Source organism: Terrapene carolina, unplaced genomic scaffold (genome assembly GCF_002925995.2).
Source record: "Terrapene carolina triunguis isolate 2854851 unplaced genomic scaffold, T_m_triunguis-2.0 Scaffold508, whole genome shotgun sequence".
NCBI classification, from domain to species: domain Eukaryota; kingdom Metazoa; phylum Chordata; order Testudines; family Emydidae; genus Terrapene; species Terrapene triunguis.
In genome coordinates this window covers 1,003,808-1,018,079 of record NW_020664859.1, presented here as the reverse complement: position 1 = coordinate 1,018,079, position 14,272 = coordinate 1,003,808, and the positions used below count along the sequence as shown (strand labels likewise).

Sequence of the window (14,272 nt, the reverse complement as noted above, 5' to 3'; positions counted from 1 at the left end):
CTTTTTCACTAGGAGGGTGGTGAAGCACTGGAATGGGTTACCTAGGGAGGTGGTGGAATCTCCTTCCTTAGAGGTTTTTAAGGTCAGGCTTGACAAAGCCCTGGCTGAGATGATTTAGTTGGAGATTGGTCCTGCTTTGAGCAGGGGGTTGGACTAGATGACCTCCTGAGGTCCCTTCCAACCCTGATATTCTATTATTCTATTGCTTAACAGTGCCTGAGTTGCTGGCTTCAGGAACCATTCTTAGCCTTTAGTGTGTTGTTATTTTATTTTGATTTCGAAGTATGTTTTCCCCAAGGAGCATCAAACAGCATGAGGCAGTAATTTATGGGAGCAGATTGAGGCCTGCTGGCAGGGCCGGCTCCAGCATTTCTGCTGCCCCAAGCACAAAAAAAAAAAAAAAAAAAGCCGCGATCGGCGGCGGCAGTTCGGCGGCAGGTCCTTCGCTCCTAGAGGAAGTGAGGGACCTGCCGCCCCCAAATTGCCGCAGGTGCCGCCCCTCTCCCTTGGCCGCCCCAAGCACCTGCTTGTTAAGCTGGTGCCTGGAGCCGGCCCTGCCTGCTGGGTTTTTCTGGGACAGCTGCTGAGTGACTTTAGAGTGCTGCACCATTACAGTTTGGCAGGTCCTAAAAGTCCGATGAGTTTCTTTGACCTGCAAAGAAACTCTGAATCCTGGGGTGCCACGTTGCCACAACCTGCTGCGACACGCCAGTTCAAACGCCATCGTTTCTTGAACCACAGGATTCCAGCTCAGTCTGGGTAGCGTGTGGAGCTGAATCTAGCACTGACTGAGTAACTCCGGAGTGACTGAATGCAGCGCAACACTTCTGTGCCCCAGGGAGCGCTGCCATCAAATTGCCTCTAAAATAAGGGAGCTCTGTGCATTATTGCTCTTTCTTAGGGTATGTCAGCACTGCAGTCAAGGTGTGGGATTGTCACATGTGTAGACAGACCCACACTCGCTTTCATCGAGCTAGCTCGGGTTCCTAGAGCAGTGAAGTTGCAGCAGCACGGACACCATCATGGGCTAGTTATCCGAGTCATTCCCCAGGGCCCTGGACGAGCTGGTACAGGCTGCACTGCAGCCCATGCTGTTGCGGCTTCACTGCTATGTTTAGTCATGCTAGCTGCATTCAGGCCAGCGTGGCTCTGCCTATGTGTGTTGCAGTCAGCCCCCCAGTTGCAGCACAGGCACACCCTATCGTTATCTGCCTGGTTAAATGGCCCAAAGGTTAGGGGTGAAGCACTGAACCCTTTGGAACGGTCCCTGTGGTGACTCTTGTCACTTTGGGAATGAAGGTTGTAAGTCTGGTGGCGCGTGATACATTGAACAAGTTAGTCACCCTGCCAACAGGATGGGGTGGAGAAGGCAAGAAGCCCTGTGGCCTGGTGCCTGGTGTAATGCTTCTGTCCTGCTGTTGTCTGGCAGGCCATGATCTTCAGGACTACTGCTGTGCTCTGGATGATGACTTTGACTTGAACTGGGAAACAGAGAAGGAACTTGAAGCTATGGCATGTGATGGAGATGACTTTATTCCACCCAAAATAATGGTGAGGGCTGTTCCCACCCCCCACCCTCCCTTGCCCATGCACCTCATTCATCTTTTCACAGTTGCTGATTAGGTATTCATGGAAGAAGGGCAGAACCTTCAGATCTCTCTTGGGGCTACTAGGGGGTAAGGGAGGATGCCATTTGTGATGAGGCATAGAAAGGAAATTACCCAGCTTGGTTCTCAGATCCTAGGGGGAGTGTGCAGGGCTGGCAGTTAGAAACACCCTCCCTTCCTCATTTAACTTGTACACTGCAGCTCCACGATGCCGTTTGTGCACTTTAACCTGTTCCTATAGGCTAGGCCCTTCAGCCTTCCCTCCTCTTTACTCCTGTTCTCGCTGGTCTGGTTTAGTGATGTCCTTACGTAGGGTCAAATCCTGATGTCCTTCCTTAGCCCTCACTCAGGCAAATGACCATTGACTGAGCAAAAACTGAGTACAGAACTCTGAGTTTGACCCCTACTCAAGTGGCTAGTTGGGCAGTAGGACCATTAGGGCATTGCTGATGCTTCATCTGAATGGGCCACTGCTTTGGCATGCCATTGGGTTGCTAATATAGAGGATAGTGGTGGTGAGGTTGTCTTTTCCTTATACTCCTCCATTTTATTCTTTCCCTGGCATCCCCCCACCAAGGCAGATTTTTTTTCCTAGTGCAAGGGATGGGGGTGTCAGGGTAAGACATCTCCCCCCAGGTTTAACAGGATATGGAAATATGGGGCCCGATCCTCCTTTAACTTACTGTCTGGGTACTGCCCTTGCTGCAATCACAACCGTATTGCATAATGTGTTTGGCGGTCTTAGGCCATACCACTATTTTCTATACATGGAGGGACTAGCTGGGCCCAGGGTCCCTGCTATTTGCTTTCTACAGTTCAGAGAGGAAATAGAAATAGCCTCTTTTAGCAGCTTATTTCTGACCTGAAAGAAGAAATATTTGCATCCAGAGGGATTATGAAGACTTCTTATGGAATAAGGATGCAGACAACATCACTCCCAGTGTACAGTGCCTGCCCACAATCCCTTTGTGTCTCTGCTCATGACCCATTTCTATTTCTCATTTCCATTCCTAGCTTATTTCTTCCAAGGTCCCCAAAGCTGAGTACATCCCAACGATTATCCGCAGGGATGACCCCTCCATCATCCCCATTCTCTACGTGAGTAGCCTAGCTCTTTGCATGTTCATTGGGTACTGGAACGTTGGGTTGGCTCATAAGTGGAAATGAGTTTAGTGATTGTATCCTAGTCCCTAGATGGCATCAGAATACCTCAGAAGAACCATTGCACAACTGAGCAAAGCTGGCAAATACCTGCTCAAGAGAGGCCCAGTATTTTGGCAGCAGACATATTAGGTCAGGATTCAGGTTTATTGGCAGAGCTCTGTGGGGTGCCCAGGACTGGAATAGTGGGGTGGCTGCAGGACAGGATGAGGGGCACTATCAGAAGCATGTGTCTAGGGACCTGGGACTGGAGTAACAAGGGGGCTGTGAGCTGGGACTGAGGAGCATCGTCCATGCTGTGTGACACCAGGAGTTGAATGGCGTCAAGGTTGCAGGTCAGGATTGAGGCACATTAGCAGAGCTCTGTGTGTTGGAAGGCTCCACAGTTCTTTGCTGCATTTGACCCGTTCCTAGACAGTTCAGGACTCCACGTATCTCTGCAGTGGACCTCAGTCCTGGGCTCACCCAACACATTTCCCTATTCAACACACAAACAATGTGCAGTATTTACTTTTTGAAGTCCACCTACTTCCTGTAACTTACAAAGTTTATGTTTATTGTCACACATGGGTCTTAACATAAGGGCAATGATGCTTGTGATGTTGACTGAGACCACCAGTTGGTTTAATTGAATCCCAACTTATGTGCTTACCTAGTGTAGCATTGTTCTCTGTCGCATGAGGAGATCTCTTTAAATGATGAGTATCTAGCAGCACCTAGGTTTGAAACATCCTTTCTGTTCGGTTCCAGGATCATGAACACGCCACCTTTGAAGATATTCTAGGTACGTGAGTGTTATTTTCTTTGTCTTTTCCCCCACTCAAAGTTTCACGTGAGCAGTAACAGGGAGCTCTCCAGTGCATGCGGGATTTCATTGTAATCCAGTGTTCTATTGCATCCAGCCTCCATTGGGAAAAACTATGGATTCCTGACTCCCAAAGTTCTAAAGTCTGGGGCCTGTTTTGAAATCAGTGGGACCTGTGGGTGTTCAGCACCTCTGAAAGTCAGGCCCATGATGTCTTACAGAATAAACACAAATGAGAGATAGTGAAAATCTCTGTAGAAGAGCCAGTGTTTCACCTTCTGTGTGGCTCACGTGTCTTCCCTTCACTGTTTTCTGCAGAGGAAATAGAGAAGAAGCTTAACATTTATCGGAAAGGCTGCAAGATTTGGAAGATGCTGATTTTCTGTCAGGTACGTGATCGGCATTGGGGCCCTTGGCACTTTGTTAAAAGCCAATATTTTCTCCAGGAACAAATTAACTCCAGAAAACAATATTCCAAAGCCAACCTGCAGCAGGCTTTTATTAAAGCAATCACATCTATTCAATTCCCATTTCTCATTTGTTGACCTCTGAGCATCCTCAGCTTGCTGTGATGGCAGCAAAGGACATTTGGCTTAGTGCAGCAAATGCAGGGTTTGGCAGCTTTTCAACAGCTTTCTAGCAAATCCATGCAATCTGACTTCAGAAGGAAACTCACAGACAAAGGGGCAGGGATTTGGAGCTTGATAGTTATTGATTACTTTCATAAAGTATCCTGCAGTATGCGTTAATACAGGAACACAGGAACTTCTATACTGGATGAGGCCAGGGTTCCCGTCCCTGCCAATGGCCAGCACCAGACCGTGCCGTGAGCAGTTATGGAGTGACTTGCCCAAAGAGAGGTTTTTGCTGAGTCTTCTCATGCCCTGGAGCAGGAATGTTGCAATCCAACCAAACTTTTGAGATTTTTGTTTTTAATTCTTACTGAAATAACTATGGATTTTCTCACAATCCATATAAATGTTGAATCCTTGTGTCTTCTACAATTAGAGTAATGATGGTTTTCCATGCCTCCTGGCCTCTGTTTGCCTATCATTTCCCTACCCCACACCATCAGAGATCCTTAAAGCAGCAATACCAGCCAGTGATTCAATGACTTTATCATTTTTGTGTAGGCTGTACTTGCTTACTAGATAGATTCATAGATTCCAAGGCCAGAAGGAACCATTGTGATAATCTAGTCTGACCTCCTGTGTAACACAGGCCAGAGAACCTCCCAAAAGATCTTTTAGAGAAACATCCAATCTTGATTTAAAAATTGCCAGTGATGGAGAATCCAACTCAACCCTTGATAAATTGTTCCAATGGTTAATTACTCTCACTGTTAAAAAATTTAGGCCTTATTTCCAGTCTGAATTTGTCTGGCTTCAACTTCCAGCCATTGGCTCATGTTACACCTTTGTCTGCTAGATTGAAGAGCCCATTATCAAATATTTGTTCCCCATGTAGATATTTACAGACTGATCAAGTCACCCGTGAACCTTCTCTTTGTTAAGCTAAATAGATTGAGCTCCCCGAGTCTATCACTCTAAGGCAGGTTTTCTAATCCTTTCATCATTCTCCTGGCTCCTCTCTGACCTCTCTCCAATTTATCAACATCCTTCTTGATAGGAAATATCCCTGAATGTTCAGATAAAGTTTCCAAGTGAGATGAATTTCTTGGTCTCCCTTATTATTCCCCAATTTTCATATTTACACCGTGAAGATTTTAATCCAGAAATGTTATTGAGTCTTTCAAGAGCAGAGTTGGCTAAATAGTTAAAGAAAAACCCGAACTCTGATTATAAATATGTGCATGAATAAAGTGCAGAGTTCAGTTTGCTATGATCTGTGGGGGCATCCTGTTTACTATTCAAAAGTATAGGGGTGGCTACTGGGGGAAATGTTTTATATATTTTAAAACTTTCAAGAATTTAAGTGTTAAGGCTATTTGGCTGAAAATTCATACTGGGAACTGCATCTGTTGCCATTCACTATTCTCCTGTCTCAGCCGTTTGAGTCATCCAGTCAGGAAGAAGAAACAATACCATGTGATTTAGGCAACCAATCACTCCGCATGCATAGCAAAGAGGGAATATTCTAAGCGAACAGTTTGTGGACAACCTGAAAGCTGAAAATTATTCAGCAACTCCTAATGTAGCAGCCGTGCTCCCGGAACCCAGGGGTGGTTCTCACATGAGACAGCAGCTGAAAACGGGACCAAGTTCACACCAAATTCAGGGCAGGATTCTGTGCAGCCATGCTGCAGGTTCACAGTGGGGAAGCAGTGGCCATAAGGAGCCTTCCCCTGCATGTGGCCGTGTAAGAGCTGGGCAGAGCTGTAGCCCCGGCACTGTCCGGAGCACAAGGATGGCTGTCTAACAGCTCCCCTAGGGATGTCTGGTGCTCCAGAGGGGAGGGGTGTAATGTAGGCTGAGCCAGGGCTCCATTCCCAGCTGGCTGGCCATCTACAGGGAGAGATATGGGGGTCCCTTGCTGAGGCAGACTGCCTCCAATGCTGCTCCTGGGCAGATTGTGCCAAATCCTGAAGCCTTTGCTGAGTTTTCACTCAGTTGTTACTCAAGAAAATGTCAATTGAAGTCAATGGGAGTTTTTCCGGAGTAAGGACCAAGTGAAAACTTATTTGTTACATGGATACAGGTGCCCTTTGAATTCTTCAGCACCATACGGTCAGAATGCTGCACATCCGTGAGCCACACAGCTGGCCCTGACCACTATATTTGCCAGTCAGTTAACCAACATCTCTGAGGCTAAGATCCCACCTAAGGCAAGAAGTGGAGGCCAGGGCAGTTTATCCATCTGCCTGGAGCAAAGTCAACCTGCTTTGTGATTTTAGTGTCACTCACAGACTGGAGAGTGTCTGCTCTGCCCCCTCCAGTGCTTCTCAAACAGTCCCGCAGGAGTCTAGTCACTAGAAATGGGAAAAGCCAGTCCATTTCTCTGAGGCCAGGGCAGCGTGGTGTGCTACCGTCTCTCTCTCTCTTCTCCATGCAGGGAGGTCCTGGCCACTTATATTTGTTGAAGAATAAAGTTGCCACCTTTGCCAAAGTGGAGAAGGAGGAAGATATGATCCTGTGAGTCGCTTTGTTATTTCCCAACCCTGGGTGCCCTTTCTCTGGTCTATTTAATGTAGATGGGGGTGGGTAGGCTAAAGTTTTATTCATATATTCATTGTGATAATCTACTCTGACCTCCCGCGTAATACGGGCTAGAAAACTGCCCTGCATTCATTCCTGTTTGAAGTAGTGCAGAGCTTTTAGAGAAACACCCTGTCTTGAATTAAACATGGCCAGTGATGGAGATCGATCATGATCCTTGGGTTCCGATGGCTAATTCCCCTCACAATTGCAATGTGCACCCTAGTTCCAGTCTGGATTCGTCCGATTTCAGCTTCCAGCCATTCTGCTAGACTGAAGAGCCCATTAGCAAATATCACCAAGTCAGCCCTTAACCTTCTCTTTGTTAAGCAGACTAGCTTGAGCTCCTCAAGTCTCTCGCTTTGTCTACTGGGGTTCTCTGTCTGGGCCTTTACTCACTACAACTGCTTTCGGCTGCTTTATTGCCCTCAGCATTCACCGATGCTACATTGTCTTTTTTAAAATGTCAATGCTGGTAATATCATGCAACACAATTGTCAGGGGCAATTGGGACAAGGGGAGAAAAGAGGAAATCAGAAGGGAAAAGATGAAAGGAAAGTGTATTTAAAAACCCTGGCAACTATGAAGATGTAAAATTTAAAAGGCTTGGGACCAGTATTGAGGGGAGAGGAGTCCAACTGTGCTGCCCTGCTTGGCAGAGGCAGAGCTGAGGGTGAGTGGTCAAAGAATTATTCTATGGGGGGAAATGCCAATACTTGCAGCAAGTATTATTCACAACAATCAACTGGCCAAGCTCTGCTTTGGGAGCTCACCACTGTGCCATCCTGGAAGAGCATCAACAACCCACCACATGTGAGTGCAGGTGCCCTGTGCTGCTTCAGACAGGTTCAACCCACCTTACAGGCATGGAACAGGTGAGGCGGGGGGATTTCCATGGAAAATCTTGCAAATGAGCTCAGGGAGAGAGGCTTGTGTCTCCTCCAGGGTGGTCCCACTTTGGTCTCCCTGGACAGCATGTGTCCAATGCCAGGGTGCCTGACTCCGCAGAGGGGGTGGATTTTAAATGGTAATTTTGTTTCCTCATATTACTTCCAGCTTCTGGAAGCGGCTGAGCCGATTGATGAGCAAAATCAACCCTGAGCCAAATGTCATTCACATCATGGGCTGCTACGTTCTGGGAAACCCCAATGGGGAGAAGGTAGGCGGCCCTGGGCCATGGCCAGAAGCTCTCTATGGGCAGGTCAGCTGGTGTGGCACAGAGTTGGTATATTTGATTAAAGGGCTTTCCCTCTAATATTGAGGGGCATGTTGCCCTTTTCCCAGCCACTCTTCTCTAAGGATTTGCCTGCTTTGCAGACATGTGCTGCACATCCCATCTCATGAAGAGAGTAGCTCGGATGGTGTGTGTCTTTGAAAGGATAAGCCACCCTGTGGGCTGTACAGTAGATAGGCAGGAAGGGGTACTAGAGGTGGGAGATAGGCAGGAAGGGACTGTTCAGTTTGGCCTTTCAGGAAAAGTGAAGAATGAGAACATAAGACCCTTCCTTGCAGCCAAAGACAAAGATCAGAGAATCATAGAAATGTTGGGCTGGAAGGGATCCCGAGACATCATCAAGTCCAGCCCCTGTGCTGAGGCAGGACCAAATAAACCTAGCCCATCCCTGACAGGTGTTTGTCCAATGTGTTCTTAAAAACCTCTAGTGGCAGGGATTCCACAACCTCCCTGGGAAGCCTATTCCAGTGCGTAACTAGCCTTCTAGATAGAAAGTTTTCCCTAATAACTAACCTTGCTGAAATCTCCCTTGCTGCAGATTAGGCCCATTACTTCTTGTCCTACCTTTAGTGGATGTGGAAAACAATTAATCACTCTCCTCCTTATAACAACCCTTAACATATTTGAAGAGGGTTGTCAGGTCCCCCCTCAGTCTTCTTTTCTCAAGACTAAACATGACCATAGGTCAGGTGCCCAGAACTGGACACAGTACTCCAGTTGAGACCTCACCCATGCTGAGTGGGACAGTTACCTCCCATGGCTTACATACAACACGCCTGCTAATACACCCAAGAATATTAGCTCTTTTCCCAACTGCATCACATTGGTGGCTCATACTCAGTTTTTGATCCACTATAACCCACACATCCTTTTCAGCAGTGCTACTGTCTAGTGAGGTTTTTCCACCTTTTGTCCCTACCAATAACCAAAAGGGCTGATCGGGTTAGCCTGGGATATTCAAAGGGAACTAGAGTCAACGTGAGTTGGGCACCTAACTCCCTTAGGTCCCTTTGAAAATCACAGCCGTATTCAGCTACCCCTTATAGGCAGGATTCTTCCAGTGGTTGTGTGCACTGGCTCTTATGGTCCAGCACAGGAGCTGTGAGCTGCTGGGGCATGGGTGGAGCAGGACCTTGCCTAGTGGTTGTGGTGGCAGTTCAGCATAATAGTGAGCATAGATCCAGGAGTCACCTACCAGTCGGAGGGTGACACCAGAGTCAGGGGCGAGAAGCCAAGCCAAAGGTCAGGGCAAGGCGTAGACTGGAGTGGACAGGAATCAGGTTGGAAGCAGAGGCGGGAGCAAGAGCTAGAGAAGGAAGTGGAAGCCAGCACAGCTGCACCATGGCATGCTTTGAGCAGCCACTCTGCTGCTGCCACTGCAAGGCTCAAGTAGCAGGCTGCTGGCTCCCTGCCCGATCAGGAAGCATGGCCATTTGGAGAAGACTCACTGAGCTTGCTGGGTGGCCTAGCGACCAGGCTGGGAGCCAGCTGTTCTCCTGACGGGGCTGACCCAAAGGTTTGAGTCTGACTGCTCTGAAGAGTGCTGAGTTCTCTCGTTCCCCATTGCCCTGTGCCTGCCCATCAGTTATTTAATTTGAAGCACCTGGAGTGCCTCTTTTGCGTCAGCTACTAACTTTTAAATCTCGTCTCATTTCAGCTATTTCAGAATCTGAAAAACCTAATGAATCCTTATAGGGTTGTCTTTGAATCACCATTGGAACTTTCAGCTCAAGGTAATTTCTTCTGCTATAAATGTGAGGGTGCGCTCCTCCAGCATCACTGCCTCCTCCATGGGCCCCTTTCACAAAGCAGCACTTTTCAACTTCCGGAAGCCCTGCCCCAAAAAGCCAAGTCACTGAAACCTTCCCCTGTTTGTAATGACTTTATCATTGATTTGTATGGTGGATTCCTCCTGGTCCGGCTTTTCCCCTTTGATATTTCCTCCCCTTTTTGCCTTTCAATTGCACCCATCATTGTGTTTGTAGCTGGAGAGTGCTCTCCAGAGCTAATGCAGATCAACAAAAAGGGCCTGTAACAGGAGCTGAGCTAATAATTGATGTTTTGGTTTGATGGGAGTTCCAAACAATTGAAAAAAAATTCAGTTCGGGTTGAATCGAATCTGAAATTTTCAAAATTTTTGGTGACTCAAAAGAAGTCCATTTCAGGTCTGTGCCAAAGCAGGGACTTGAACCTTGAGCTCCTACATGAGGTAAGTGCCCTAGCCACTGGGCTTAAGGGGCAGAAAAGTAGCACCTCTTCCTCTGGCTAGTTTGTGACTGACTGAAGCTTTGTGTCAAATTTGCAAATAGTTTCAAGTCAACAGAAACTGCATTTTTTGTCAAATAAACTTTTCTTTAAAAAAATGTTGCCCAGTTCTACGTGGAACTAATACTGACCCTTCTGGGCAGAGGTAGCTTAGGAGATTCGGTAAGTTACCAGAGCATGCTGAGCTCAATAGGAGAGAAGCACATGCACATCTGGGAGTAGAATCTTTTCCTTAATGATGCATGTGAGTATTTCTCCTCCAGAGGATGCTAAACAACAGCACTAGTTCTGAACAGACTGCCCATGCTAACAGGAGAGCTGAGTGTGAACCATCTTTTCATAGTCTCTTCTTGTCTGTAGTTTGAAAGACTTTAGAGGCTATAGACACCTTTTCTTTCCTTGTATGGTTGATATCTGGCTTGTGGCTTCTATCCACCTGCTGTTTGGTAGATTTTCACAGTTTAAAGAGTCATAAATACAAGGGATGCATTGTTGGCCTTGCTGAAGTTATCCACTGTGGTTTGCCATTGCCAAAATCATAGCGATTAAGACCAGAAGGGACCATCAAATCATCTAGTCTGACCTCCTGGATATCCCAGGCCACTGACACCTACCAGCACCCGCACACTCAACCCATTGACCGAAGTGAGACCCAATATTCCAGCCCCCAGGAGACTAGACTTTTGTGCCACAGGCAGAGAATAGCAGGGACTGAGGTGCACCAGTGCTTGAGGTCCCCGCAATGGCAGGGAACCGATTAAGTGAGATACACCCAGATAATCATGGCAAGTGCCCCGCACCCATATGCTGCAGAGGAAGGCAAAAAAAAAACAAAAACCCAAGGTCACTGCCAATCTGACCTGGGGGGAAATTCCTTCCCAGCCCCACATATGGCAATCAGTTAGACCCTGAGTATGTAAGCAAGAACCAGCCAGCCAAGCATTTGAAAGAGAGAATGTTTGATGCCATCTCAGAGCCCTGGTGCTCCCTGTCCAGTGTCCATCTCCAGATGTCGCCATCCCAGGTGCTTCAGCGGAAGAAGGTTTAAAATAAATCAGAATGCACTGAGGGTGGAAAAATTCCTTCTGACCCCTGGCGGTGGCTGGCTGAAAACCAGGGCTGCTGAGCCCTACCCCCCACCATTGCAAGCATCCACATCATACACTTGCACTCATAAATTTTGTCCAGCTCTTTCTTAAACCTAATCAAGTTCTTTGCCCCCACAACTACTATTGGAAGTCAGTTCCAGAACCTCCTCCCTCTGATAGAAACCATTGTCTAATTTGCAGCCTGAATTTGTTCATGGCCAGTTTATATCCATTTGTTCTTGTGCCAATACTGTCCTTTAGCTTAAGTAGCTCTTCACCCTCCCTGGTATTTAATCATAGAATAGCAGGGTTGGAAGGGACCTCAGGAAGTCATCTAGTCCAACACTCTGCTCAAAGCAGGACCAATCCCCAGATAGATTTTTGCCCCAGATCCCTAAATGGCCCTCTCAAGGATTGAACTCACAATCCTGGGTTTAGCAGGCCAATGCTCAAACCACTGAGCTATCCCTCCCCCCAATGTGTTTAGAGAGAGCAATCATATGCCCCTCAGCCTTCCTTTTGCTAGACTGAACAAGCCAAGCTCTTCCAGTCTCCTCTGATAAAATAGGCCCTCCATTCCCCTGACCATAGTAGTTCTTCTCTGCACCTGTTCTAGTTCACATTCATCTTTCTTGAACTTGGGTGACCAGAATTGTACAGAGTATTCCAAACAAAGTCTTACCAGTGCCTTGTACAATGGCATTAATACATCTCTGTCTCTACTGGGTATGTCATGCCTGATACATCCAAGGATTGCATTTGCCTTTTGTCCAGCTGCATGACATTGGTGGCTCATAGTAGTCTTGTGATTGACCCAACACCCAGCTCTCTCTCCTCCTCCTGTAGCTTGTAGCAGAAATTCTTATTAGACCCTAAGTGCATGACCTTGCAATGTGTACTATTGAATTTCATCCCATTTTTGCCACTCTAGTCTTCAAAGTTATCCAGATCTTCCTGTATAAAAATCCGATCCTCCTCTGTATTGACAACGCTTCCCAACCTTCAGCAAATTTTATTAGCACTCCTACTCTTTGTGTCGTGGTCATTAATAAAAATACTGAATAAGATTGGCCCAAAGACTGATCCTTGAGGAACTCTACTGGTAACCTCCCTCCAGTCCGATACGTCATCTTTCAGCATACCCTGTTGCCTTCTCCCCTTTAGCCAGTTCCTTGTCCACCTTACAATTTTTGTACTGATCCCCATCTTCCCTAATGTAACTAATAATTTACCATGTGGTACTGTGTCCACATATTTTAGATCTATTTATTTGTATTACTGTAGCACGGAGGAATCTAGACACTGTACAAATACAGAACAAAAAGACAGTCCCTCCCTCAAAGAGCTTACAATCTGCAAGAAGGTGAACACCCTCATTCTGTTTGACCTTAACAAGATCATCCTCAACTCCCACTGACTTGGGTTGAGGGTCCTCAGCAGTTTGCCAGGAGGGGCCCTGCATTTTCAAAGTGCATGCCTAAGCTCCACAACAAAACCATGCAGTGGCGCATGGCCTTGTGCAGAGAGTTAATTGTATCAATTCAACAGAAAAGACTGTGCTTTCTGCAAACAATAAATGTTGTAGGTGGTGCCCAGCAGAGCGGTTCTTGGCTCTGCAGGAGAGCAGGGCTTGAGACTGCATTGCAATTTTTTCATCTCGATAAATCTAGGACACATAACGTAACAACTTTAATCCCTGGCTACCCATCATGCAGACATCTCAAACTGGCCTTAATCAGCTGTGAAAGAGAAAAGTCCTTCCCTCTGTTTTGCTTTTTAGAATCTAGGATTGCTTGTTTTTCTTATGCTTTGTGGGGGTTTGGGTTTTGTGAAGCTACACTGGCCACCTCCATTGCAGGATTTCTGTAAAGTGACTGTCCTAGTGAAATACTTCAGTCAAGCAGGTGCAAAAAGGATTCACACCAGTAGCGAAACCACCCAAGTCCACATTTTCCCCCAAAGTGTTCTGCTGAACTTTTCACTTTGGCAAAAGAGAGATCTGGGTAGCTAAAGTGATCTTTTGCCTTACCAAACTCACTGCAGCCATGGAGATTGGAGATCTCATAAGCATGAAGGAGAGGGGCCTCTGTTACTGTCTGACAGGTCTGACTGTACCTTCTTTTGGTCCATAACTTTCCAATAGGCCAGTGGCGTGTTCCCTGCTGTCATTCTAGCTAGTCTCTCCCAGAGCTGGAGTTACAGAGCTGGAGTGAGTTGTACTGTGACTCTCAGCAGCCACTGATTATCACCTTTGCTGGCAGTTTGTGCTGGGAGGCCAAGAACAGAATGGGACATGGAGACAGAGCTGTATCTCACCTTCTGGGTGCGGGTGGGCCCACACTGGCAGGCTGTTAGGAGTGGAGCCCGCCTTGCTGTTGCCTGGGCTCTCCAATGTTGAGTATGAATAATATGGTCACCCATTTTGGGGGTTGTACTTTCAGATGGGGCATGTGATGCCCTGAGTAAGTGACAGCTGTCAGCAATGTCCCTACATGAGACTCACAGACAGACTCTCCTGTGCACATCCATGAAACAGGGAGAATCAATCTTTTTGGCTGCTGCGGGCTGCTTGGTCTCTGCTCCGCCCAATGCATCACTGGGGTAATCTGTGCTTTGTTTTGGTTCTCATCCTAGGGAAGCAAATGATTGAAACTTACTTTGACTTCCGTCTTTACCGCCTCTGGAAGACTCGCCAGCATTCCAAACTGTTGGATTACGATGACATTTTATGAGCTGGAGAAGCCATTGCATGAGGAGAGTGATCACCAGTATCTCACAAGTCATGCTTGTGGCAGAGACTTTTTTCATTGGCACGGGGAGCCCTGCAGGAGGCAGCAGTGCTGAAGGGCTGTCAGGACGAAAGGCTTTTGGGTAAAGACAGAGGCTTGAAGGGGAATGGTGTGACTCCGCAGACACTGCCCGCAGAGCCTTTGTCTCTCAGAGGGAGCTGTGTCAAA

At 47.1% G+C, this 14,272-nt stretch overlaps 1 protein-coding gene across 1 annotated transcript in view; it reads left to right on the top strand.

Annotated features, from left to right (window-relative positions):
- NSMF (NMDA receptor synaptonuclear signaling and neuronal migration factor) overlaps positions 1 to 14,047 on the top strand; it is a 76,839-nt gene extending 62,792 nt beyond the window's left edge. Inside the window, exons 8-15 of the mRNA XM_026658732.2 lie at positions 1,430 to 1,551; positions 2,622 to 2,705; positions 3,519 to 3,552; positions 3,892 to 3,962; positions 6,586 to 6,665; positions 7,785 to 7,887; positions 9,620 to 9,695; positions 13,950 to 14,047. Coding sequence (XP_026514517.1) covers positions 1,430 to 1,551; positions 2,622 to 2,705; positions 3,519 to 3,552; positions 3,892 to 3,962; positions 6,586 to 6,665; positions 7,785 to 7,887; positions 9,620 to 9,695; positions 13,950 to 14,047 — 668 coding nt within the window. The remainder of the gene's footprint in view (positions 1 to 1,429; positions 1,552 to 2,621; positions 2,706 to 3,518; positions 3,553 to 3,891; positions 3,963 to 6,585; positions 6,666 to 7,784; positions 7,888 to 9,619; positions 9,696 to 13,949) is intronic.
- Positions 14,048 to 14,272: the final 225 nt, after the last annotated feature.